Genomic DNA, 25805 nt, shown 5'->3' with positions numbered 1-25805 from the left:
AATGGGGCAGAGCCAAGATGGCGGCGAGCGCGGGCCCCTCGCTCTTCGAGTGCCCCAGCTGGTGAGCGGGCGCTGCTCCCGCCCCCGGGCCTGCCGGCCGCTCGGGCCGTGTCGCGGGTGTCCTGCGGGGTGCAGCGGAGCGCGGGTGCCCGGCGGAGGGGCGGAGCGGCGCTGGGGCCGGGCGAGCGGGGCTGCCGGGCCGCGGGGCCGCGGGGCTGGGGCTGCGGGGCCGGGCCGGGGCTGCGGGGCCGGGGCTGGGCTGGGGCTGCGGGGCCGGGGCTGCGGGGCCGGGGCTGGGCTGGGGCTGCCGGGGGTGCAGCCCCGGGGGTGCAGCCGCCGCCCCGGCCCCAGCCCGGCCGCAGCCCCGCAGGCTGCCCGGAGGGGCCGTGTCCCCTTCCGGGGGTTTCAGCAGAGCAGGGCAGATCCAATTTCCTGCTCAACTTATGTATCCAGTGTAATGATTTGGCAGCTGGAAGCTAGCCTGGATTTTTGTCTGATGTTGATTTAAGAAGTCGGGGCACAGTGATGCTTTGGAGAAGCAGGATCAGGACCACGAATGTGGCTGGGTTGAGAGACAGAAGCCTTGTTAGAAAGCATCTCTGGGAATCAGCTAGTCCAGCCTTCTCTTAAAGCAGGGCCTCAGGTCAGGTTACCTGGGATCCCGTTTAATTTGCTTTGAAACTTTTATACATTACTGCATAGATCTTGGCTGTACTCTCTTTATTAGGTGCCAGAGCATTGGTTATTCAGGGGATGTGTGTAGTTATGTTTTAAGTCGCATAGAAAGTGACAAATGTTAAAGGTGAAGAGTCAAGCACTTGTACCTTGGTATGAGCTGGCTATATATGTGCATGCAGAGTTGCAGCAGTCTGTAATTGCATGGTCTTCTGGTTTTTACTACAGGTCCCCCACCTTTCAGTGCTGTGGTGATAGTGCTCAGTACATGGGTGCTTAGTGAATGTGTTTTTTAATTTTTGACCCGTTTTAAAAGTGCCTGCTTCAATTAGTAAAACCATTAACTCTCTCATGGAAAATAATTGCTTGTGTATTTTAGTATTTGATTTACGCTGAACATATACAATAACAAACATCTGTACGAGACAACACGGTGCTCCATAAAATGATGACATGGTAGACTAGATAAAACCAAAAGGTATTTGGTGTTAACACCTCCTGGATGTTCAACTTGAAATTTGAAATATCATATGTTTGGGGTTTTTTTTCTTAGTGTGTTTATACAAAAGTGTTCACAACTTGGACTGTGTTCAGTGTTAAATCTGAATTGCTTCTGCCTTTGAAAGCTGTAGATTGAACAGCTGGAGAAGTGTGACTTGTGAAGTGCTTAGTTTCAGTAACTTGCATGCAACTGCAGAAGAATTCTTAAATAAATTCCACTGGGAGGAGGGGACTGTAACAATTGTAACCCTGAGGGCCTCTTTAGGTACATACCTTGTGGCTTGCACTGCAGACAGGGCAGGGTCTCACAGACACCTTTCTTCCCTGTGCTGGTGCTGAGCTGGTCTGGTTTTGAAGCACAATGTGTTGAGCTGGAGGTAGAGAAATGAGGTGGAAGGAGAGGAAGGGAGATGGTCCAAGCCAGAGTTTCACAGCTAGGAGCAAGGAAGTCATGTTCGGGTGCCAGGGCTTGTTTCATTCTGACATTTCTAAGATTTTTGGTAATTTGCTTTTTGCAACATGAATGTCCTCTTACTATAATATCTGAAATCTTTTCAGGTAATATCTTTTCAGGTTAAACAAAGCTTGCTTATGGACTCTCTCCTTGTGTGTTCTGAGGAAGCTCTTTATTTTCCTTTGTGCTTTTCTTGTACATATGCACATTGTAATATTTTAGAGACCAAGTTGGTACAAGCTGCATGTTTATGCCAGTGTAGTGAAAGGCATGCCTGATACAGTTTGATCTTAGTCAAACTGTCATGCATAGATGTGGCAAATGGTATCAGTGAAAGATTCGATCTTGTATGGAAAAATCTTCATGTTTTACCTTAATGCTTCTTTTGAAACAGGTAAGCTGTTGTTTTATAAGTGTAAAAAAAAAATAAATTTAAAACCTCTAGCAGGAAGCCAATATAGAACCATAGAATGGTTTTGGTTGGAAAAGACCTTTAAGATCAAGTCCATGTGGATAGCTCCCAGTCACAGTGTTCTGCTGAACAGGCAATGAAAAATGGGACATACTGGTTAGTTGTGCCTGGTGGTATTCCCTGCTTCACCCAGCAGGAGAGAGGAGGTCTCCTACCAGGTGGACTTACATCTAGTTTGTTTTTCTTGTCTGCAAAAATAGTAGAATATATTTCACATTATGAAAGCTTTACATTAGTTCCAGTGGCTTCTACTGAATTACAGATCCTAGCTCACAGTTTTCTTTCTTTCCTTCAGGGCAAACCAAAGAGCACACAGTTATGGTATTGAGTGGGTCTTTCACAGGTAGGATTCCCAGAGTGAAAATGGTTTGCAATAGCAGGTTTAGACCAAAAAGTGTCAGTGTAAACATGTCCTGCAGGATCCTAGGTGTCTTGTGCAAGCACTGAAAAGCCTTCTGTAGAGGTAGCAGTGTAGATATTTACAGGAAAGCATATGGAGTTGCAGAGTCTTTTTGATCAGTAGCAGCTTCTTCTGTAGTGAATTATCCTCAATCCTATCCATCTATATTAAAATCAAAATAATTGCCTTTATCTATGTATTTTTCTGCCTCTAAGTAGACCTAACTTGGGATCTGCAAACACCAATCATATGAGAAATAAATATAATCAGCAGAAATAGCTTCTTTTTTTCTCTCTCTTTAGGTTGGTGCCTGTGCTTTTGATGTTTGCCTGTTCTTTCATAGCGTGGATTGTGTTTTGGTATCCAGCTTCCAGAAAAGACTTCTCTACTGAAATTCAAGGTTTTCATTGGTTTTAAGTTCTAGGTTTGATTTAGTTATTTGATGTTATAGGTTCCTTCTTCATAGTACATAAAATGTTTATACTTTATTTTCTTGTGTTTTGAACAGTTAAACTAGCTTGAAAGAGTTGAAAAATAACAAATGCTGTCTTAGTAGTACTTGCTTATGCCAGGACTTGTTTATACATGTGCTGTAATTCCTCCACACGTGTTATGAAAGACACAGGCAATGCATTTAAAATTGGAATAAAGATGTTGCAGATACTTTCTGTGGATTAAAATTTAGCCATACCATGAGACTGGAAAACGTCTTTAGCTAACAATTACGTATCCTAGTTTTATTAGGACCTGTGCATACTTTCTGAGGTGGTTTTAGTGAGAAATTTCCATGAGGTGCAAATCATCTGGTGTGTAGAGGTGACCATCGGATGTTTAATGGATACTGCCTGTCTCCTCTTTTGTCCTGGTTTAACCTGCATTTGGGATTGTGAATCTTTCTTTACTTGCTCTCCATGTTGACATGCCACTAGTTGGGATGTCAGGCTTGTTCTGGAATGCACATAAATTTGAAATAGTATATTTTAAAGGCAACAAAAATTTTTCTTCAGTTTCTCTGAGCCCGGAACAAGCTATTCCTGGCAATAGTTGTACAAAAATTTCTGGAGAAGATGAGCTCTTGAGTTCTGGAAATTCAGCCTTGTCCTTGAAGTTGGGCAAGAAGGTGCATACAGTAGACACGTATGCCAAGATTTTTAGGAAGTGGCTAAATTTAGGTGTCTTGAGTCCACATTTAGAAACTTAAATAATTGACCTAATTTTAAACTAACACAACAGAATTAAAGTTGTCCTTTGTCCTTAATAGCTGAAACTCAAAATTTCTCTTTAGCCCAGGTAGGATGTAGTTCAGTGAGGCTGCTGGGCTGCAGCTGGATGTCACTGTCATAAGCCAGTTGGGGTGTCAACATTGAATCTTAGCCTAGTCAGAGAGATCCTGTCAGCTAATTTGTGAGGCTTCAGTTCTGTTAATCAGCACTTCCAGCTAGCATCACATCCCAGAATACTAATGGCTTTGTCCTCTTTTTATGAAATGTGGGGTTTTTTTGTTATTCAGTATGCTCCTTCCAGGAGCTTGGGCTTTTCTTCCTCTTCTTGGCTGTCTGTCCCTTCTATTTCCCATTTCTCTGTAGTTATGCCGTAGAGGTTTTGCCATCAATGGCAGAAATAATCTATACAGATTCCTCACAGAATCATCCTGACGTTACACACAGAGCAGAGGAATGGCCAGAGCACAAGGTGAAGAAACTGAAGGAACACCTTTTTCTGTTTCTGATACAGAAGAAAGAATTTTTTGCTTGTAGGTTTGTTAATCTTTTAAAAACCTATGCTGGAGCTTGTTTTTGTTCAGTGACATCCATCTTAAATATTTCATTACTAACAATTCTAAGTAGTTGGTGTCTTCTGTAAGGCAGACAAATCCATCCATGTCACTGCTGTGGCAAAACCTGAGCTTCACCGTGTCCAGCTGCCCAACTGCATTGTGAAGGAACTAATTCTTCAGCAGATGTGCTGTGGCTGCTGAAGGCTGACTTTGTCAAATGGACCACCTTTCTTCAACACCGTTTCTTTCAGAACACACAGGAAATCATCATTTTTAGGAAGCAATGAAGGGGTTCATACAAGAACTGTGAGTGTATAAGGAATTGACTTCAGGGAGCAATAGAGGTAGAATAGAGACTGCGGGCTGACCCTTCTAGCGTTGGGGTTTTTTAATTAACAGCTTGACAAAAGTAACCACAGTACTTCTTAATGACACGAGCATGGTCAACATAGAGGCCAGAGAATGACCCAGACCTTTTTGTATAATTCGAAGACCAGATCAGTAAAACCAAGACAAAATGCAGGAAATAAGAACTTCTTAAAGCCAGAAACACCCTATTTGGAAGTAAAGCAACCCAAGTTTGTATTCAGAAATAAAATTACATATACCCAAATGCATAGGCTAATCACAGAATGATCATCAATCACTAGTAATATATAACTGGTAAAAAATACAATTAAAGAAGACTGATAATTTACCTGATGTATAATAATATATATTTGTAAGGTGAGGGACTGTCAGTGCTGTTGTAGAAGGCACTGAAGAAAATGCATAGTCTAACTTACCTGTAGTTAATAAATCTCAAATCAAGCTGAAAAAGATGCAGTGGGAATCCTTGTTGATGGGGAAACAGATCTTTCTATGAGACATAACAGAGCTTTAGATGTCTCTTAAAATAAAGCAACTGGTTTTCACTAAATAAAATATTTTTTAAGAGGAATTGGTTTTTAGTAGCTGAAGGGAAAGAGCAAAAAATTAGGATGGAAATGAAAGGATGGGAAATTTAGGATGGAAATCAAACTGTCAGAATAACAAGGGCTTCGGAAGAGCTTCCTGGTAGGCATCAAGGTTACTGTCCTGTCTTCCTGAGATTTCTACAGGTAAATTACACTTGCAGTATACCTGTTCTCAATTTGAAAATGTAGGAATAATCTAAACTAATAATGATTGCATTGTTGATCACTAATTAATATTAATTTTCCTATTTAATTTGGTGCCATTGGAATTAATTTTTTATGTCATATAATATGTAGCTCTCTCTAATAGAATATTTATGGCCTGCTCTCAGAAATTAATTTTTTTATATAATTTCCAAATTTCACTGTATTCTGTGGAGACTTTGTTCCTGACTAAGTAACCAAGGGAACCAGAGTGAACCTGCAAAATCTAGTTCTGTGTGGGACTGCATTGTAAGAAGAAAATACACAGAGCCAAGATGAAGTTGGGCAAATGTTTTAATACAAATGGAAGGCTTTGTTCAGTTGAGGCAGCCATGTTTCTCATCAGAAATCTTCCATAAAAACACAGTTCATTTTTGTTGTCTTCAGGAAAGGTCTGTAATCATCAGGTTTGAACCACAAACTTCTCAAACTGTTTCTTACAGCTGGAAGTTTGGTGAGAATTATTTTAATGCTTCTAAGAGTAGAGAAACTCATCATGCCCTCCTTTAACCTGGATTTCCTTTTGAAGTTCAAATGCCCTAACCGTCATATTTTCTCCAGACATATTAAGATTGGATCAGAATTATTGGATCAGCTCTTCATCCAGCCCTCTTCTTCCATGTGGGAAGAAACCATTCTGCATGAGCTAAAATAATTACCCAAAAGATTTTGGCCTTTGTGTTGTTTAAATTAAGTGACCTAAACAAATCCCACTGCTAGCTTGGTCTCAGTTTCTGTGGTTTGAATGCTGTGCTTTCAGAATGGCATGAGATTGGTTTCCATCATGGATGCACCAGGTCAGCAACAACTTTGCTTTTAACCAACATCTTGGTAAAAGGAGAATTTTCTTTATTCTGTTTTCTTTCTATAGAAGAGAGCATAAAAACAGCCATACAAATTGAAAATAACAGCTCAGATGGTTTCCTGTCGTATTATGGTGGTGACCAACAACTTACGCATGAGCCTGAAGTATTTCATCCTCTTGTATGGAGTCCAGGCTTTTGGCCATTGGAAGCAAAGGGCTTCTGTGAGCTGAAGACTCTGTCTGGGTGGTCGTATTGAACAACACCAGACCTAATCTCCACAGATTTTCTATTTTTCCTTTGTTAATTTACAGTTTAATTCCACAACACTAAGTGACAGCACTTTCCACAAATTATGCAAATCTTGGGAAAGGCACTTCTTGTTTTCAGACCCAGGACTCCCTGCTTGTGTTTCAAGAAATAATGAATCCACTAGGTCTGTGGCATTCATTGAGAGGACAAAGGATATGGATACTTGCCTGTTTTTTTCCAAGCTTCTGAAGATAAATTCTCCATTAGTTTTGGGGGTTTTTACCCTTGCATGAAACCATCTCTGCTGGCAGTCACCCTTGTACCCTTCTGAACAAGAGAACCAGAACAAATGCAGCATTTAAGATGTGAAAACATTGTTTTTTATATTGTTCTTCATGATGTCTTTGTCAACTGTTGATGAGTGTTCCTCTGATTCTTTCTGAACATAGTCATGGTGGCTCTAGATCTTTCCTGAGTGGCCACAGGGATTCTGGAGCTCCTGGTTATGTGTGTGGTTGAGGTGGTCTTTCTCTAGCCTGTACTAGCGTTCAGGAGTGCTGATCTTTTTATTTCTCCCTCCAAGGCATTTTCTCAAGCAGTAGTTCAATATCATGAGATTAATTTGAAGCATTGTAGTCTGATTTGAGTTCCCTGCATAACCAGTGTCATACGTGATTTTTCTCATTTGTTCCTTGGCTCCTTTTTTCCTGACTACATATGAAAATCACAGGGCCCTTCCAGAACCCTGCTATTTCTTTTCCCCGACACACCTTAATTTGCATAAGACCATTTGATAATTTTCTCAAAAGCTTCTTTATAAATGATGGTCTGCTCTACTGATCTTGTTTACATCCTGTTGGTTGTCTCCAGTTGTTCTTGTAGATGGTGTGATACTATTTGCCTCCTCAAAGACCATGTGAATTCTTTCTTTCAAGTATTATTTTAAGTATTACCTCAATCAAAGACACAGGAAGCTGAACTACAGGTGGTTACCCTAGGTCTGGAAAAGGAACAGCTGAGAGATGCGTTGGGTGTCTTGAACAGTGAACAGCAAGTCTGTAGAAGACAAGTGTTTGCTGTCCTTTTGAGGAGAAGAACAAGAGTTTACAAAATGAAATTACCAGTTCCTCTCTGCTAGTTCTGCTCAGTGATATTCTACATCTCTCTTACAGCTTCCAGAGGAGGGGAAGTGGAGAGGGGGGTGCTGAGCTCTTCTTCCTGGAATCCTCTGTTAGAACATTTGGGAATAGTTCAAAGCTGCATCAGGAGAGGTTCCAACTTAACATTTGCAAGCATTTCTTTACCAGAAAGGTGGTTAAACACTGGAACAGGCTTCCTAGAGAGGTGGTTGATGACCCGAGCCCATCACTGTTTAAGAGGCATTTGGACAGTGCCCTTAATAAGATGCTTTAAGTTGGCCCCCCCTGAAGTGATCAGGCAGTTGGACTGGATGATCATTATAGGTGCCTTCCAAATGGAATAGTCTATTCTATTCTGACAGTTTCCCAGATTGTGACTTTACTATATGTAATTTCTACATCACTCCTGAAATATGCTTCAAGATTAGCACCATCAGGTGATACCTCCGTTTCTCTGGCACTGACGGTAATTTAAGCAAGGGGTTGCTAAGTTGGTAAGTTTAGAAAACTGGTGTTTGGTATCTTGTAGAATGCTTGGCTAAATATCAACTGGGTTTTGCAGTTTGTTACTTCTTTTTGTCAATTCTCATGAACTTGCTGTCACTGCTTTGAGTTCCCTGGACTCATTCTGAGTGAAGAAGAGGTCTAATATGGGTTGTCCTCTCGTTTCTTCTCTGATGCAGAGAATTCATTTAATGGTACTGTAATGGTCATGTTTTGCGTGCCAATCAGCCTTGTTAGTACTCTGGAAAGCTTCTCTTCTCCCCAGAAAGCTTCTCTTCTCCTCTCTTTGGTGGTTCAGGAGGTAGTCCAAGCATGCTTTGTGTCAGTTAAACTTACTGAACTAGTGATCATTAACAATTAATCCATCTGCAGGTGTTATTTTAAGGTCACTAGCAGAATGCTGACCTGTAGAGAGCAGAAGACATTCAGGCAGTGGTGACTGTGATACACCATCTGGAAGGAACAGAAGAACTTCCTGTTTCTCTCTCTCAAACCAAGGACTTGTGCTGGTGCCAGGTTCTGATGAGAGACCATTTGTCTTAGAGCAGGGCTAAGCCTGTCTGTCCCTGTGTGTTCTGTGGAGGGGAGGGTTTTATGACCTCAAGTAATTCTCCATCCCTCAGAGCAATGAAGGAAAATTAGGTTAGTGGATATTTTAGCATATTAATTACTGGGAGAGGAGTTTTCACTTTTTAATGTTTGAAATGAGAGAGGGGAAAAGTGCTCCTGTAAGAACAGCATGGTGCCAACTTTCTAACAAACTTTCTTCTAGTATATTTTTGGAAGGGATTTCTTTTCAGTGTTTTACTTCCTTGATGGTGAGAGGTCTGATAGGGCAGAATATGTGAGGGGTTGTTGATGCTTGCAAATACAGCCATTACTTCGGATCTTTGGTGACTCTGGACCTAATTAGTTTTTAATATAAAACTGGAAAATCTTTCTACCTTTTTCAAAGGCTTTTCAAGAATCTAACTTCAGCAGCCTAAGCTGTGACATTGATTCTATCTGTTCCAAAAGGGTTTTTTTACCAGACATGATTTCTGTTTCTATTCATAGCTTGTTTTGATGGTAGCATAATCAGTATTAACAACCTTACTGTGTTCACTGTTTAGCAGGCATGGGTAGGTAGGTAGAGGAAATAGAATCTGCAAAGGATTCTCACTCCAAAAGAAACCAGAGATTAAATACATTTTTCAAGCACCTTAATTCCTAGCTGAAGGCAATATCTTGTGCTGCTGCTGGGCTTTTTTTCTGTGTTCAAAATCAAGTTGAAGGTAAAAAGATAGTCAAAATAACAGCAATGGTGAAACTAAAAGTGGAGGAGAGGATAGTGAAAAATCAGAGATTGTATGTGGCAAAAGATGACCATCAGACAAGTTCAGTTTACAGAAGAGTAAAGTGTTTGTGCTAGAAGACTTTGGAGCTTTCCCATGACCTAAAAGGAACACTGAGGATGTTGCTGAAATGTTTTTAGTACAGGCAAACTAGTGAGTGTCCAGGAAGAGATCACTGAGAAGGAAAGGCCAGACTGAGTAAGGAAGTAGACTTGCTAGTAGAGTTAATTTGTTGAAAGGTCTACCAATTTGGAAAAAAAAAAAAAGAAAAAAAAAAGATGGAGTAAGCAGCTTTTATTAGATCAAAGTAAGGCCAGCTTTGTGAAAATTACCAAAAGTTGCTTTTGCTGCTGCTGTTTGTTCATCTGAAAGAATAAGAATAAATGTCCCTGTCCATCTTACTTGTTAGGATGGAACTATCCACAGTTTTAGAGAAGGGCTTGGTAAGAAAACTTGTGAAAGCCCCAGTTGGCTTATTGAGGAAGGTCCAGAGAGAGATCTAGGCAGGCTGGGAATAATAGATTCGGAGGAAGAATGGAAAATACTTGAGGAATACTTGAGAAAGAAATGAAGTAGAAATAATAGAGGATTGTTCTTTTATGAAGTTATCTAGGATAGCATGTGTATAGTAACTAGCTGATCTGGAGACACAGAAGAAACTTTCAAACTGTAAGGTATGTCCCAGAAACATGAACATCTGTATTTAACCCCCTCAATCAAGTTCAGTTACAAGTGACCTCTCTTTCTTCTCCAGCCATGCTGAGAATGTCACTGTCGTTGTCACTGTTCTCTTGGCTTGCTCTGTGCAGTGAGCAAAGCAGTAAATGGGAATATGATTCCTTCTGTGTTTGTTCTTCAAAAGGGCAGCAGTATAGCTGAGAACTGGGTCACTGCCATCACCTAGAAGGTCCATCCAGCCATAGAGACAAGCAGCAGTGAAGAAGTACTAGAGGTGTAGATTTTGAGAGGTCTGAGCAGAAAAAAGATTGTCTGCTGTCAGCAGCCAGAGTTCTTATGTAATGATGGGCAGCACATTGATATCACACTAGTTAGTGTCCTGGTTTTGAGCACTGTGAAAACCAAAGATGTGTTTGATATGGCTGATCCTTGTGGTTCTGCATTTTGATGGTGTTTTGCTGTGTGTTGCTGAGTCCCACATGTATCTGTGCTCCCTTTGCCCAAGTGGGAATAATGCTGATGGGTGAATCCTCTGTCCAGGAGGACAGCAGGAATGGAGCTGTAGGGCTGGGGTAGCTGATTGAGAATTTGGTGGAGGATTGTGCTGTCATAGGGTGGGGATCCCTCTGCTGTCTAATACCCTACTCTCTTCCATGTTACCTGTGTTGGTAGAAAGTTTGATTATAGGGTGAGTGTGGAGGAGCACTGGCTATTGGCCAATGTTTTTATAATACTACAGAAGCATGTGGAGGCCCTTTCAGGTTTTTTGCCATTACCAGTCCTAGAGGGGAAGGATGGCAGAAGTTTCCATTCCTCTCAGCAGCTAAAGGGAGAGATCTACTTGTGATGGTAACGGGAGAAAACAGAGCCCTTGAGCAGGCCCTTAAGCAAACGACCCCAGGCCATTCCCTTCTCTACTTGTTAGCCTCTACCTGGCCTCACAGAATGTTCTCCTAGGAGCTGCTCTGTTCATTTTGTAAATTAGTTGGTTTTCACATGGAGAAGTAAAGCTTGAAACGCCTTATGTCCTGACAGCTTAACTCTTACTGTAAAAAAAACATGTTTTGTGTGTTGTCAGAAGGAATATGCAGGGAGGAAAAGAAAACTATGAGATTTTCATATTTTTCCCCAAATAATTCTGCTTACATTTGTGTAGGTTTGGTCTGTAGCTCTAACAAAGTATTGGTTCTAACACTAAAAAAACTTTTTCTTAGATATTTTGATACTATATTTTCCTTTATTTATTTTCCAGGGCAGGAAAACCACCACCTGGCTTACACCTGGATGTAGTCAAAGGAGACAAACTCATAGAGGTATGAAAATAGGTTTTGTAAGCATATATCATATACATAGGCACCAGCAGTAGAACATTTCCCAGCACTGTCCACACTCAACTTGTATGTGTTTCCCTTCTCTCTCATATTAATTCTTTTCAAATCAGTTTGTTTTACTCTGAAACTTGAGAATGAAGTGAATTTTCTCTTGCCTGTGCTCTAAAGCTGTCTCATACTGTGCAGTGCTTTCACCAGTTCTCTTTTGATTAGGTGCCCTGTTTGAAGGACACAACACTGCAGTGCTCAGCCAGCAAACGGTGACACTTTGGTTCCTGAACATTAAACCTGTCTTAGTAAGAGAGTGGGGAAAAAAATGTTTGTAAGGGAAACTCAGTACTTTGCAGAGTCTTATTTCTTCCATGCTTAGTTTTGAACCAAAGTTGATATTTTGTTTTCTACAATATACTTACATGGGACATGTCACACTGTAGCCAGAAAGCACCTTGTCTTAGCAACTTGAAGAGCCAAAGTTTGAATAACATGAGCAAAAGAATCTCTAATACAAAAGAGTAAAAACTCTTTCCCTTGTACTGCTTGAGCAAGATACTTGTTTGTTCAGTTTTGCATTTGTTTATTTACAGGAAGGTGATCATGTATCTTACAGGATTGTTGCCCTGTCCTACACTATGAAGTACAGTATGATTTTTTCATCCCACATTCTGGATCTGTGCACAGGGTTGTGATTAGCACAGATACAAAGAGTTATGTTTATTGCAGCAAAGGAATTTGTCTGATAAACACCTCATTTTCTATTTTGTATTTTGTCTTATACTTTTTCACTGTTGATAATTAGAGGTCATCTTATTGTTGTACTGATCAACATTCAGATTTTTCAAATGGAGATTTTCCAATAAAAAGTAGTAACTACATAATAAGTTTAAAAAGGCTCTTTAACGTGGTTGACAGAGAGGACCCAAGCCAGCAAATGTGGCTTAGCCACAGAGAGACTCCAAACTTGCAGGTCACTGAACCAGAGAAATGTTTCTGGACAGCAAAAGTTTGCAAAGTTGAGCCAACTTTTCTTAACAGAAACTTGAAAAATTAAGAAGTCAGATCATGAAAGACTTAGCTTAAAATCTTGGCTGATTTGTAGTGTATGCTACCACAGGAGCATCAGACAGTATTAAGTGTTCCTTCTGGTGCCTAGCAGAGTAAGAGCACTCTGTACAGAAAATTGGCAAAGCCAGTTGTGACCTAAGAGAGATTTTTGCTCAGCCTTAATTTGAAAAGAATTAGATACTATCACACACTTACTACATCTTCAAATAGCTTAATAGTTCATAGGAAGCATGGATGGCTTGGTTCATATCAGCTACTCAGACTGTGTTGGATCTGTCCTTCACTGGCTCTTTGTAGGTACTCTGGCTTTTCAAACCCTTTGCATTCCATTTGTCTTCAAACCATGGGCCATGTGTTCTACCTCTCATGGTAGTTACATGTTCAGAATCATCTTTAAAGATCAGAGGGATGTAGTAGGACTGCTTCTCAGCTCAGCCTTCTCACTGCTATCCTTGCAGCAGCATCTGGGGTAAGGATTGTACTTGGCACTGGGTGTTCAGTATTTCAGTCCAATAAGATGCAGTGAGCAAAGCCAAATGACAGTGACTGGGTTTTTTGGCATGTGGTAGGTGGCCAAACATAATGCAGCCTTCCCACCTGGGAGACTTTTTCTATGAGATTAGAGTTTTCTTGACATATCTCTCTTGGATTTTTGAGTGTGGAGAAAGAGGTTTAGGATGAAAGAGGTCATATGGAGCTCTCTGCTGAACTATTCCTCAGGTGCTGGGCAAATGTCTGTCATGGGAGTCCTAGCCAGGACTGAAGAAGAAGCTGCAAAATGCCATATGGAGGCTGAAGAAGCACCACTGGTTTTGGCAATGGATGAGCAAATTTGCTGTTGATAAATTGACAGGCAAGAATATTGACCTGGTGGTGTCAGACTCTGAGGCAGTGCTGCCCAAAGCTTTGGGACCTTCAGGAGGCCCAAGTTGGTTTTATAATCCTGGGGTCTCTGTCTACACTGGGGAAGTGGGTGGTACAAATATCCTGATTCCCTCTTCCTATCATCATCTCTCTTGATAACCTAAAAAAGATTCTCTTTGCTACCATGCAGAGCACTGTCAACAGCCATTGCTAGTTCACTATCCAAGTACTCCAAGATTCATTAGAATCTTCAAATTGTTTGGATTGGAAGGGACCTTAAAGATCATCAGGGTCCGACCTCCCTGCTCTGAGCAGGGACACCTCCCACCAGCCCAGGCTGCACAAGCCTCATCCAACCTGCCCTTCAACACCTCCAGGGAGGGGCCATCAACAACCTTCCTGGGCAACCTGTTCCAGTGCCCTTCTACCCTCATGGTGAAGAATTTCTTCCTGATGTCCAACCTCAGTCTCCCATCTTTCAGTTTAAAACCATCACCCCTTGTCCTCTCCCTCCCTGCCCTTGTCCCAAGCCCCTCCCCAGCTTTCCTGGAGCCCCTTCAGGCACTGGAAGGTGCTCTAAGGTCTCCCTGGAGCCTTCTCTTGTCCAGGCTGAACAGCCCAACTCTCCCAGCCTGGCTCCAGAGCAGAGCTGCTCCAGCCCTTGGATCAACTCTGTGGCCTCCTCTGGACTCGCTCCAACAGCTCCATGCCCTTATCTTGGGGACTCCAGAAGTGGACCCAGCACTGCAGGGGAGTGTCAGGGGAGAATCCACCCCCTGGCCCTGCTGACCACGCTGCTGGGGGTGCGGCTGGGGACGCGGTTGGTTTCTGGGCTCCAGCACACATTGCTGGCTCATGTTGAGCTCATCAGACAACACCCCCAAGGCCTTCTCAGGAATGTGCTGTGATCACACAGAGGTTACAGAATAGCTGTAGAGTTTGGTTTACCTCCTGAATATCTGATTTTAGCTGTCGGTGTCCCTAAGTTCAGTGAGGTACAGCTTGCCTGCCGTTCAGCGTGACACGTACTGATGCAGTGTCAAGTGGTGACCAGGCACAGGCACCTGCCTGTGTGGCCCTGAGGCCTGGCTGGCTGTCGTGCTTCCATCTGCTGAAGTAAGACTTGGAAAAGCTGGCATAGTGTGGCAGTTCTGACAGACTGTCCCATGGAGCATGCATGCCTGCTGATGGGGCTGCTGCAGGGCCTTGTGTACTGTGTTTAGGGAATGACTGAGTTTGTATGGGAACTGTGCAACAAATTAGCAGCGTTTGAATGTGATCCATCTGTTGCCCTGTTTCCTGTGTGTGGCAATAATTTTCCAGTTTTGTCTTTTATGGTAGACAGCAATAACCACGAAGGATCATTCTGAGATCCTGTGGGTTACTGAGCACTTGATACTAACCGAGCCATCTGTATCCCAGGTCTCGTGCAGAGGTCTGAGGTGCACCTTGTGATTGCTGGGTCTGTAAAGTGCAACATTAAAAGAAGCCCTGAAGTGTTTAAGCTCAGTGTATAAAGAATGACACTGGGTTATAACTCAGAGGCACAGAAAAATTTGGAAACATTATCTTGGAGTAAAGGCCATAAAATTATTGTCTCTGTTTATGATTTGTTGCAGTATTTCCAATGTATTAATTTGTGTCTTTACAAAACCTCTTGAAATGTTGTCAAGTCAGAATGGTGGTGGTTTGTGCATAACAGGTGCAAATGAAAACTTAGGGGCCGTTTTTGGTTTCAGTTGTGGAAAAGGAGGGTAATTGTTCAACCAATTTTCATGGTATTTGAAATGGTGCAATAACAGCTCATGGAGCTGAGCACCGACATGTGGAGTAATGAATCAGCTTCTGAAGATCCACTTGTCTGGATCAGAGTTGTGTTAACATAGGATTTTTTTCCAAGTACACAAGAGTAAAAGGAAAAGTTAGTGCTCATCTTTCTTAGAAGGTGGAATCACAGAACACATTGGAATAAAGATATTGAATTGGGGAAGATTCAGAGAGCTGAACTGCATGAATAAGGTTCTACATAATATTGGATATAAATCTATTGCTTTGAAGTTGAATCCCCAGAAAACTTGACCAGCATTTCTCAAAAGTTGTATTATAACAAATATGGTATTCACAGATCAACAGCTGGATGAAACAATGTAATCTTAAGGGAAGATATCTGTGGGACTAATGGAATGATTGCTGTTGATTAAGGCTTGCAGGGAAGAGTGTAACAAAAGTACACTAGTGTGAGGAATGTACAGGGAAGAGATTGGTCTATTTACAGATGGAATTTAAAAAAAGTGCAAAAATATTCAACAAGAACAAACTGAGCAATGTACTCAGTTTAAGCTCTTTATAAGTGGCTTTATCTGGTTAATTCTAAGGCGAGGATCTTGTGAAAACTGACATTTGTAAAGAGGCAGAAAGTTGTAATAAAGTAGCCGAATAAGAGCAGAATGCAGTAGACTGTTTCAGTATATTCAGTATATCAGATTTCTCATTTTTTTAATCTGAATTATACTGAGGCTTTGAGATGTGCTGTTCCCCACTAGACACAGATTCAGAGGAGGTCCCAGCTGGAGGAAAATCACTTGCAGTTTGCACCATATTCATCACCAGATAATGTACTCAAAAGTGAATTGCTGATTAAGCTGTGATTCCTGTCTTATCAAATGAGACATAGATTCACAAAGAAGATTTTTCTTTTGTAGTTGAGGTCTAAATATTTGCCCTCTTGTGGATTTTCTGCCAGCCTATGTCACACTGAGGGTACTGGTGAAATTGTCATTCTATCTAGCTGTTTGTTTTCACAGAAGTTATTGAAATTTACTATCTTGTAGTGCTGGCTGAAACTGGCCAGTTGGTTTAGTAGTGGGTGTCAGCAGCTGATAGATAGGCACACAGCTTGATCACCTCAATCTTATCACTTTAAGAAAGCAGGCCAAAATATCATAAGTCAGTAGATTTCACAAAACATTTACACTCATTAAATTGTGCTTAAAATATGTACCTTGAGTTAGTTGGGAGTAAGACATTAGCAGATTATTACCTAAGGGACTAATAAGTTGTCGTGATACATGCTAATATGGAGTTGAGCTGTTCAACTAATTATCCTAGTGACCTAAAAGAGAGAATAAACATGCAGAAATAAATGAAGTGCATATTAGTGAATATCAGATTATGAGAACTTGCAGCATGGCGGCTGACAAACATTCAGCAGAACAATGAGAAACCAACCTAGAAAATACGGAACACATCTGGGGTGAAAAATCTGCAAACAATCAGTGAGGAAGTGGCATCTGAATGCAGCAATGCTAAAAGCCTGGGAGGTCATAATTGGTGGGCAGGTAAAGAGATGTAATTTTGCACAGCAATTTGTAGTAGAAAATGAGGTCTGTGTGATTTTTATGCTTGCAGATAAGGCAGAGGAATATAAATACTATGTTTTATTCCAAGCTGTGTCCTTATTTTCTAGATGACTTGGTAGTGCCATGGAGTAAGTAACTGGGTACTCATTGTGTCAGTCTCTCTGGTAACTCAGCAAAAACCCAAGCCAGTTACCTGTAGCCAATCTGATAGGTTGGCTCTGGCTGAGCACATGGTTTCTAGAGCTGGCAAAACTAAGGAGCCAAAACTGACCTGAGTGCTGCTGCCAGGGAGGGAGGCCCTTCCTCCTCACACTGGCCTGGTGCCTATAACCTGTTGCTGCACTGGGGCAGCTGGGAGACACCTCTGACTGAAGGCAAGCTGATTCAGTCCACCCAAACAGTAGAAGACTAATGCAGGAAAAAAAGTGCTTTGCAAGCTGAAAACTTGGCTCAGATGTGTGGCAGGATGAGGAAAGATAGGGAAGCAACCCTTGTCCTTCAGCAGGCGAAATGTTCATTCAGCTCAGTCCATCTCCTGAAAGCAATGTTTTTCTGAACTAAGATAATTTTTTCTGATGGAAGATCTATCATCAGCATTCCCTTGATCATGCTACTGAAGCGTGGTGTGGGCTTTGGTAATGTCTCAAAAAGCAGGAGAAGCCATCTGTTAACAAACCTGTCATGCTTTGCCAGCCTTTGACTTGTGCAGCTGGAAGCAAGAAGATTAAGTTAAATTAAGATCCTGGCACGCAGTGAGAAGAAGGCTGCACTGCTTAGGTACTTCAGCATTTTGGCACAATGAGTTCCTTTTAGCAACATTGTCTGTTAATAAAGATATGCTTTATACACATACGACTGTGTCAACATTCCTTTGCTTTTCAAAGATGATTTGTGGAACTGATATTACAGTATTAAGAAGAGGTTAGAACTAGGATGAATTAAGAAGAAATGTCTAAAATTTGTGATTTACTGGAATAGACTATATGGATTCACATTACAGTATATACTCAGTACAATTTTACATCTTTATTATAAAGGTCTGGAATCCCCTGTATGTCTGTTACTATATAGAAATACATTTTTGATGTTCTGTGTCAGACTGGAGATCATTTAGCTAGTTTCATGGTTTAGGCAGGGCCCAGGGTCATCTGCATCAAGGAGTGTATAGAAATCATTGGGAGCAAATGTGAGACAGACCCTCTTGTGAGGCAGAGTCTCATACTTTGAAGAGTTACTGTCCTTCCCAGGCTGTCTTGTGTTGGCTATTAAAGAAGGGGATAACTGGGACTCTCCTGTGTTCAGCTGTTCTGATTTTACAAAGAGCAGATTTGTGTGTATTTAAGTGTCAGACAAAACTGAAATATTGATTAGCTGTTGATGCTTTGTTTTTAATTTGTTCTGTTTATTCATGTTGCTGAATGTTTTCAGGAGGGTCCAAAAGATGATATAAGTCTAATTTGCTTCTTTGTTTGATTCTCCACCTCAGAAACTCATCATTGATGAGAAGAAATACTATCTCTTTGGGAGAAATCCCGATCTGTGCGATTTTACCATCGACCACCAGTCTTGCTCTCGGGTCCATGCTGCCTTGGTCTATCACAAACACCTCAAGAGGGTTTTCCTCATAGATCTAAACAGCAGTAAGTAGTGTGACATTTAACCAGAGAAAAGTACGATATTTTGGTTCTTCAACATTTCTGAATTTGAGACGCTTTTTCCTTTTTTCTTTGTTGTTGTTTGCACTGTGTGGATAGATAACTGCAATCTGAATTAGCATCCTAGTGAAAGATTGGCAAGGGTAAGCAGCAAAGTCAGCTCCAGTCAGCTTAGTTCTACTTTGTTTGGTGTTTAAAACAACATTTCTAGACTCTTAGGAGGCTAAAGGAGAGGAGGAAAGTGACTTGGCCTTCACTTCACCACTTTAATGGATCTTTCTCTTCTGAGGGTGATTTCCCAAGTTATAAAACCTGACATACTGTTTTTTCCACTGAGGGAATGATTCCAAACATGGTACATTGTGACCTGCAAGAATCCAGAAAGTTAATTGTGTTTGTCATTGATATCCTTGACTTTCTGAGGATTTCTGATGGGTGTTGCCTTAGTTTGTGAGATGGTAGGAAAAATGTACATAACTAATGTTTTCAGCAGTACCTCAGTGGCTTGTATCTCAAAGCAACCATGTATAGTTTCTGAACTTCTCAAGACTTGAACTCAAATACTTTGAGCCTAAGTTGATGACTAACAGGCTAATTTGCATTTTGATGTTCTCAGCACATGGCACATTCTTGGGTCATATCCGTTTGGAACCTCACAAACCCCAGCAGATACCCATCGATTCCACGGTTTCATTTGGCGCTTCTACACGGGCTTACACTCTGCGGGAGAAGCCCCAGACCCTGCCATCAGCAGTGAAAGGGGATGAGAAAATGAGTGGTGAAGATGAGGAACTCAAGGGCTTGCTAGGCCTACCCGAGGAGGAGACAGAACTTGATGTGAGTACATTGTACCTAGATGGCATTTCCAGCTAAATTGATAACATTCAGCGCTTGTTTGCTTAGGTTCAGGTTCTTAATTTCTTGGCCTTGAAGGTAGTCTGAGCTGTCTGCAGCTGACTGATACACACAGACCAACTTGTTCTGCCATGATAATCCTGTGATCATCCTGCTTCCCAGAATCGGTCACCTTAATAATCCTACCATTCCAATAGCCTTCTCACAAAGAATTGCTAGGGATGCACTCTCCAGCTAGTGTTATCTCAAGTGAAGGGTGGTTTCCTGCACTGTTCCCCATTTGCTGGATAACAGTCAATGCTGCCTTGTTTCCTACAGTTAGCTCGTGAAGAAGGAGAAAGGAGAAGTGTGTGGTATTCACAGGATTGTTGAGGTTGGAAGGGACCTTATGGGATCATCTAGTTCAGCCTCACTGCTCATGCAGGGTCAGCTAGAGCAGTTGCCTGGTGCTCAGTCAGGTTCTGAATATCTCGGCAGACAGAGTCCTCAACCTCTCTGGACAATCTGTTCGAGCCCTGGAGCACTCTTTCTTCCTAGGGGTCCAAAGTTTAAGCTAAACAGTGTGCTGTGGTCTTTTGGTATGCACAATCACATGATTAAATCAGAATTCATACACCAGTTGCTTAAACTATTTCATCTCCAAATTTTAGAACCTGACAGAGTTTAATACAGCCCACAACAAAAGAATTTCCACACTAACCATTGAGGAAGGGAACTTGGATATTCAGAGGTCGAAAAGAAAACGGAAGAACTCCAGAGTGACATTCAGTGATGATGATGAGATCATCAATCCAGGTTAGTAGTTGGCTTTAAAACCTTCTTCTCAGTATTCTCCTAGGAATTCCTCATGGCTTCATATGGATAAGTACAGAAATATGGCAGTCAGTATTTGGGATCTGCTATTTCAGAGAAGCTGCCATATGTCTCACTTAAATCTTCGGACCACTCTCCATTTCTTCTCTTCTACCTGTAAGATAACTGCATGGTTTGTGCAGGACAGGTATATCACACTCTGGTTAGTTGTATGAGTTTCTATTAGATGTTGGGAAAGTCTCACTGATCCAAAAGGAAGAAAGCGTTTTAAATTTTTGCCTTCTTTAGAATCTAAATGGGAACTGAGGTTGTTTTTCATCTGTCCCTTAGTGCTTTCCTTGCATGATGTCTAATGGATATCTGTCTCCAGCTCAGAGGTTTTTTGCTACTTGTCTGAATATCTGAAACCATTCATCCTCATTCAGAATTATGCTTCTGAAGATGTATCCTAGTCCTAATTAGTCACTTTTCTCCCTTAGCCATTTTTTTTAACAGTACTCCTATTAATTAATTATTTTTATATGGATAATATTTGTATTAATAAGAGTAACTCATTAATGACCGTGCATTTTAAAATGTAGTCTGGAGCTAGTTTCAATTGGCAGTGTTGACTACCTAGAATAACCATTTTAATGTATAAGGTCAGACAGTTTAGTGGTCTGAACATCCTTATGTCAACAGCAGCATTTGCATTACAAAAAATACGTTTTTTTCAGACTTTAGAGACTCTACATTGAATTCGTTTGACTCCTCCTTCAAGGCTCCCCCCCGAGAACTCCTGAGGCAGCTGTTGTGCCTTTGGGCACTTGTGGTGCCTCATCCACAGCCCAGAACTCCAGGCAGCCCATCCATCTGCACCTCTCCTGTTCTCTGTGTGGGTGGAAGCCCTTCTGACCGGGGTGTCTGATGAGCCCACCTTGAAACAAAGCCACTAGGTGTCCCCTTAGCTCCTCTCTTTATTGGGGCAGGCTTGTACTTATCAAAAGCCAGTAGGGTGCTGCTGGCTTTGAGAAGAGAAGGTCCATGTATCAATTCTTCATGTAGGTTCCTGTACTTGGCAGATGTTCTGTCTTTTCCTGTATTCTTACTGCAAGCTTTGCTGTTCTTGCCTTTGCAGAGGATGTGGACCCTTCTGTTGGGCGGTTCAGGAACATGGTACAGACAGCAGTAGTCCCTGTTAAGGTACAGAGTAATTCCCTACTTTATAATTAATACATTGCATTGATGAACTCACTCTATGGATTACACCTTAGAAACACAATGTTCTATGGTGGAAAGTGTTTTATTGTTAAGTCATGTTTGTGTTTCACAATTGTGGGGTTTTTTAGCAGATTGACCGTTTCCCTTCAAATCCAGCTTTAGCTCTTTTCTTTAATAACACATGGGATCAAGGGCAATTTTTTTTTTCTCTCAGAAAGAAACACTTCCCAGAAATTCAGGATGGTAGTTCTAGTAATCAGTTAAAATTATAGGAATGTAGAAACTAAAAGTGAAAATGGGAGGTTCCTTGTTTAAATACTCTTAAGTCCTAAAGATTTCCTAAGGTTGTCTACTAGAGCTAGCAGGAACTAGTCTAGATTGTCTGCTAGACAGTGATGTCTACTAGATTCTCTAGGTTGTCTGCTAGAACTAGTCTTTGCTCCAAGATGAGTGTGTTTCCAGTGCTATAGTTAATTAGCATATGCTAGGAGTAGGAAAGATTTGCAACACTAAGTAGCTAAGCAACCCTGTAATTGCAATTTAAGTTGTTGCTGTTATACACTAAATAATGTATGTGGAAAAGGATAATTCTGCAGAAACCCCAGACTGCGGGAGAAGGTTCAAATGATCAGGAGCTAGGCAAAATCACCCAAGTGATCTAGAATTTGCAGTTTCTTACTCTGGGGGAACAAGGGTCTATGTTACTGACTAAAGACCTACTCAGTCTTGCATTCAGGACAAGCTCAAGACTGGCAGGCACATACAGGAGGCAAAGAGGTGCTCAGACCTGATCTAAGTTAAACCTGAGCTTCAACTTGTGTCACTTCCTGCATTGTGAACCTTTAAGAATTTATTAAGTGGTTTTCAGGAAATCTTCTGAGGCAACGACTGGGGCATGGTCTGTAACCCCTTCATATCCCACTGTTCTGGGTGCCTTGTTGGGGAAAATTACATTGGCATCCAGTTTAAATAGCTTCCTTGTTTCATGTGTTTTGAATAATTCTTGACATACTTCCTGCCTACAGAAAAAACGGTTGGAGAACCCGGGCTCGTTGACCACGGATGATTCTGCATCACGACGTATGCAAAACTTTCCCTACAGTGGGGGATTATATGGTGGGTTACCCCCGACGCACAATGAGGCGGGTTCCCAGTCGCACGGCGTCCATGGGACAGCGCTCATTGGTGGTCTGCCCATGCCCTACCCCAATCTTGCCCCAGATGTGGACTTGGCTCCTGTTGTGCCCTCAACAGTTAACATGAACCCAGCTCCAAACCCTGCTGTCTTTAATCCTGAAGCTGTGAATGAACCCAAGAAGAAGAAATACGCGAAGGAGGCGTGGCCGGGCAAGAAGCCGACCCCTTCCCTGCTGATCTGAGTTTTGTTGGAGGAGGATGGGAGTTAAGAACTTCAGAACTGTTCATGTGCAGTATTGTCTTTTTAAAATTTCAGTGTCCTAACCAGATATAATACCAAGACTGGAGAAGTGAAGTATCCTTTAAAGATCTGTCTTCAAATGTTTTTATATGTCTGTTAAAAAAGTAAAAATACAGCTCCCATCTCCTTTTAAACCAAAATATCTGGCAGCCTTTTCTTAGCCATTACTGTCCCCAATGGTCTTTCCTCTAAATTTTGATCAATACCTTGAAGGGGCAGAATCAGACAGTTATAATTTATGGCATGACCCTGCAAATTTGTGTATCTAGGTGTCGTGCTTACTATGAGTAATATTGTTCCTGCTGGACTTGCTCATAGCAGGTCAGCTGTATCAGAAGTAGGTGTTTGTGGGGCCAAGCCTTTCAGTTCTGAAAGTATCAAAATGTAGGTCAGCTTTTATTTTTTTACATTTTCAAAATCCCACCAATGTGGGGCATTATCTTTTTTGTTGTTGTTGTTGTTTTTCTTGGCTACAGCTTGTTTTAATTTCCACCTAAAACACTACAGCATCCCCACTAGCTCGTGAGAATGAGGAGCTGAGGTGGACAAGACACAGGTGGGCTTCCTTAGCTGCACCCCAGGGCAGTGGGGTGGGGTGCTGGGTGGGTGGGCAAAGGGCTCCACACGTGGATGGGTCTGAGCGTGTGTTGGTGCTAATGGCCTGGAGGTGTCAAGGAGCCTCTGGCTGGTGGGTACCCACTATCTGCACTCTCCAAGCAGCAGACAACACACTAGTGTTGTCTCTCTCCCTGTGATAACTTAAGGTGGAGTTAACACAGAGGAGAACAGTTTATTTTCAACTTGGTGGCCGTTTGAACTCAAATAGTTCCATTTTTATTTGCAAAATGGAACTTGTGAGCTTAGAGTATCTGTGGGATAATGCAAGAAGACACCATATAGATGAGCAGCTGTCAGCAGTGTCAGGGGACTTGAGTGTTTAATGACCAGAACCACAGTCTGCACACTATTTTGGCTGCTTTTAACAGTGGGTGAGAATTGAGTGCTACTTAAAGCTGGAATATGAATTATCAGTAGAGAATCTGCCTCGCCTTGAATAAAGCAGTGCACAAGTTGATTTCATAATATTACATTTTTTACTATTTTGTCACTTTTTCCCACTGAATAAAATGATAAGCTTGATTTGGATTGTTGCTCTAGCCCCTCAGATCCTCAGTTTTAGATTCCAAAATCTGATTCACATGTATTCAGACACTGTGTCTTTGTACTAGGTAAGACCAGAGCTCTGCTTTTCTTAGGTTTACTCTGAATTTTTTTACATTCTATAATGCAGTTCAGCTACACAATCACATTCCTTTGTGGGTTGGTGGATTTCTCCAGGAAGTGAGCACTGAAGGAACAGTAGTATGTGTGTGCAGTACTCCAGCTACCTTGCCAACTAGGGCTGTGAGAACCTGGTGGCTGCTGGAGCAGAGCTGTGTTACAGTATGTACAGGGTACCCTGTGCACTAGACTTTGGACAGGGGCTCCAAAATCAGTGTGAGTGCCACATCTGTAGAGTGGTTGCTTCTATCATGTTAGGAGGTAAAAATGAGCTAGTAGCTACCCCATTCACAAGAGCAGTGGCTTTAGAAATTGGTTTCTTCCCCTCTGCACCATCCTGTCTAGCTCAAACATGAATACAGCACCTTCTCCATCGTATGGTTGTGCTGCTCTGTGTTTGGTTGCTCTTGAATTTGATTCAGTCCTCAGTCTGCTTCCAAACACTCCATGCTGACTCAAAATCTTTTTCCCTTTATTTTTACTTTTGCTTCTTTCTGGTATATAGAATTTTGGGTTTGCAGCCAGTCTGCTTTATGAAGGCAACTCTTTAGGGTAAAAACTAGGTAGGGCAAGTAAAAGTTGGGCAGATTTTCCTTTTTTATCCATTTTGGTTTTCTTTTGGGGGGGGTTGGGGGGGCTGTTTGTTTTGGTTTTTTGCAAGTGGCTCTTTGCAAGATTTTTCTTGAAAAGGGAAGCTTTACTGCTCATTGTTTTTTAAAGCTCTTCTCCCCCCTGGGTTTGAAAAAGCTCTCATTATTTTAGAGCTTAGGCACCATAGCTGGCCGGTACAGGAGGGGACAGTGTCACATCCAGGGGCTTTGTACAAAGTTTGTACACTTGTGTAATATGTAATAGGCCTTTTCACACTTTCTGTTGAGCTTTTTACCTGTAACCTTTACTATGTTGTAAATTAAATGCAGATTTTGCCAGTTTGGAGAGTGTAGTGTGTTCGTTCCCAGTCTACAGTTCTGCAGTTGAGACTGTGTTGGTTTGTGGCTTTCTGAGGGATTTCTGCCACTCACCTGTCACCCCGTGGCTCAGGCTGCAGCTCTTAGAGCTGCTCCAGTTTCTTTGCTCGTGGCCTGCTTTGCTGCTGTGTGCTGCAGTGCACTGAACTTGTGCACGTAAGAATGACACTTAACAGTGGATTTTGAACAGCAGTTGCTTTTGTTTTCTGAGTGAAGTTTTATCTGGTCCTGGCATAATCCTCTCTCCACAGAAGTTACACTTCAGAGCCCAACTTGTCTCTTCTCATTGCTCAGCTTGCTGCCTCTCGCCTGTACAGTGGCCTTGGGCAGTCTAAATGCTCCATCCTTTGTCACTCTGTGCCACTTGCCCTGGGCTCTGGGGAAAGCTGCAGTGAAAAACAGTAAACTGGGCCCTGGTTAAGGATAACTGTGGTGCCTGCAGTTGTAGGGTTGAGAGGGATTCACAAGCTTTGCTGAATTTAGTGATATTTAGGCTATAGATTAGTATTTCTTCTCAATCCAGTGGTATCCTCTAAGGAGCCAGGGCAGTTACATTTCATTATTGTGTGCAGCAGAAGGCAGAACCTTCACATTTCACATGCAAGCTGCTGATCTGCCATAGGTAAAATAGCTGGTACAGGTTAACTTTGTGGTCTGACATGTGGTGTTGGTGTGGTCAGCAGTTAATTTCCTGTATTACAGGAAGTATTGAAAAGGAGTCAACTTGCATGATAATCTAAGGCACTCTGCAGTGTGGAATGCAGAGCGAAGAAGTGGAGAAGAGTTTGCAGCTGAATAAATGATTGAGATAAAGAATACTGGCAGTGTTC

At 41.8% G+C, this 25805-nt stretch overlaps 1 protein-coding gene and 1 non-coding gene across 3 annotated transcripts; both read left to right on the top strand.

Annotated features, from left to right (window-relative positions):
- On the top strand, positions 1–24936 carry PPP1R8 (protein phosphatase 1 regulatory subunit 8). Of its 2 annotated transcripts, XM_051638152.1 has the most exons (7): positions 1–61; positions 11402–11462; positions 18252–18405; positions 19037–19257; positions 19926–20070; positions 21206–21270; positions 22314–24936. In XM_051638152.1, exons 1-7 carry the CDS (start codon positions 18–20, stop codon positions 22665–22667), a joined length of 1044 nt encoding a protein of 347 aa, XP_051494112.1. In that variant the 5' UTR covers positions 1–17; the 3' UTR covers positions 22668–24936. The 2 variants fall into 2 exon arrangements, with proteins under 2 accessions (XP_051494112.1, XP_051494113.1); XM_051638153.1 differs by lacking the exon at positions 11402–11462.
- Positions 14793–14958, top strand: LOC127393328 (small Cajal body-specific RNA 1). The gene has a single exon (XR_007891440.1). It is a non-coding gene; the product is annotated as a small Cajal body-specific RNA 1 (non-coding RNA).
- Positions 24937–25805: the final 869 nt, after the last annotated feature.

The sequence above is a fragment of the Apus apus genome, chromosome 21 (genome assembly GCF_020740795.1).
Source record: "Apus apus isolate bApuApu2 chromosome 21, bApuApu2.pri.cur, whole genome shotgun sequence".
Classification (NCBI taxonomy): Eukaryota; Metazoa; Chordata; class Aves; order Apodiformes; family Apodidae; genus Apus; species Apus apus.
The sequence above is the reverse complement of the archived record's forward strand: the minus strand, read 5'-3'. Positions and strand labels throughout refer to the sequence as shown.

Excerpts from the sequence above, each read along its gene's own strand:
- PPP1R8 (XM_051638152.1), top strand. The coding sequence starts at position 18 with ATGGCGGCGAGCGCGGGCCCCTCGCTCTTCGAGTGCCCCAGCTG. Across the intron at positions 11,463-18,251 it reads AAGGAGACAAACTCATAGAG|AAACTCATCATTGATGAGAA; the intron begins GTATGAAAATAG and ends TCTCCACCTCAG. Across the intron at positions 20,071-21,205 it reads TGATGAGATCATCAATCCAG|AGGATGTGGACCCTTCTGTT; the intron begins GTTAGTAGTTGG and ends TTGCCTTTGCAG.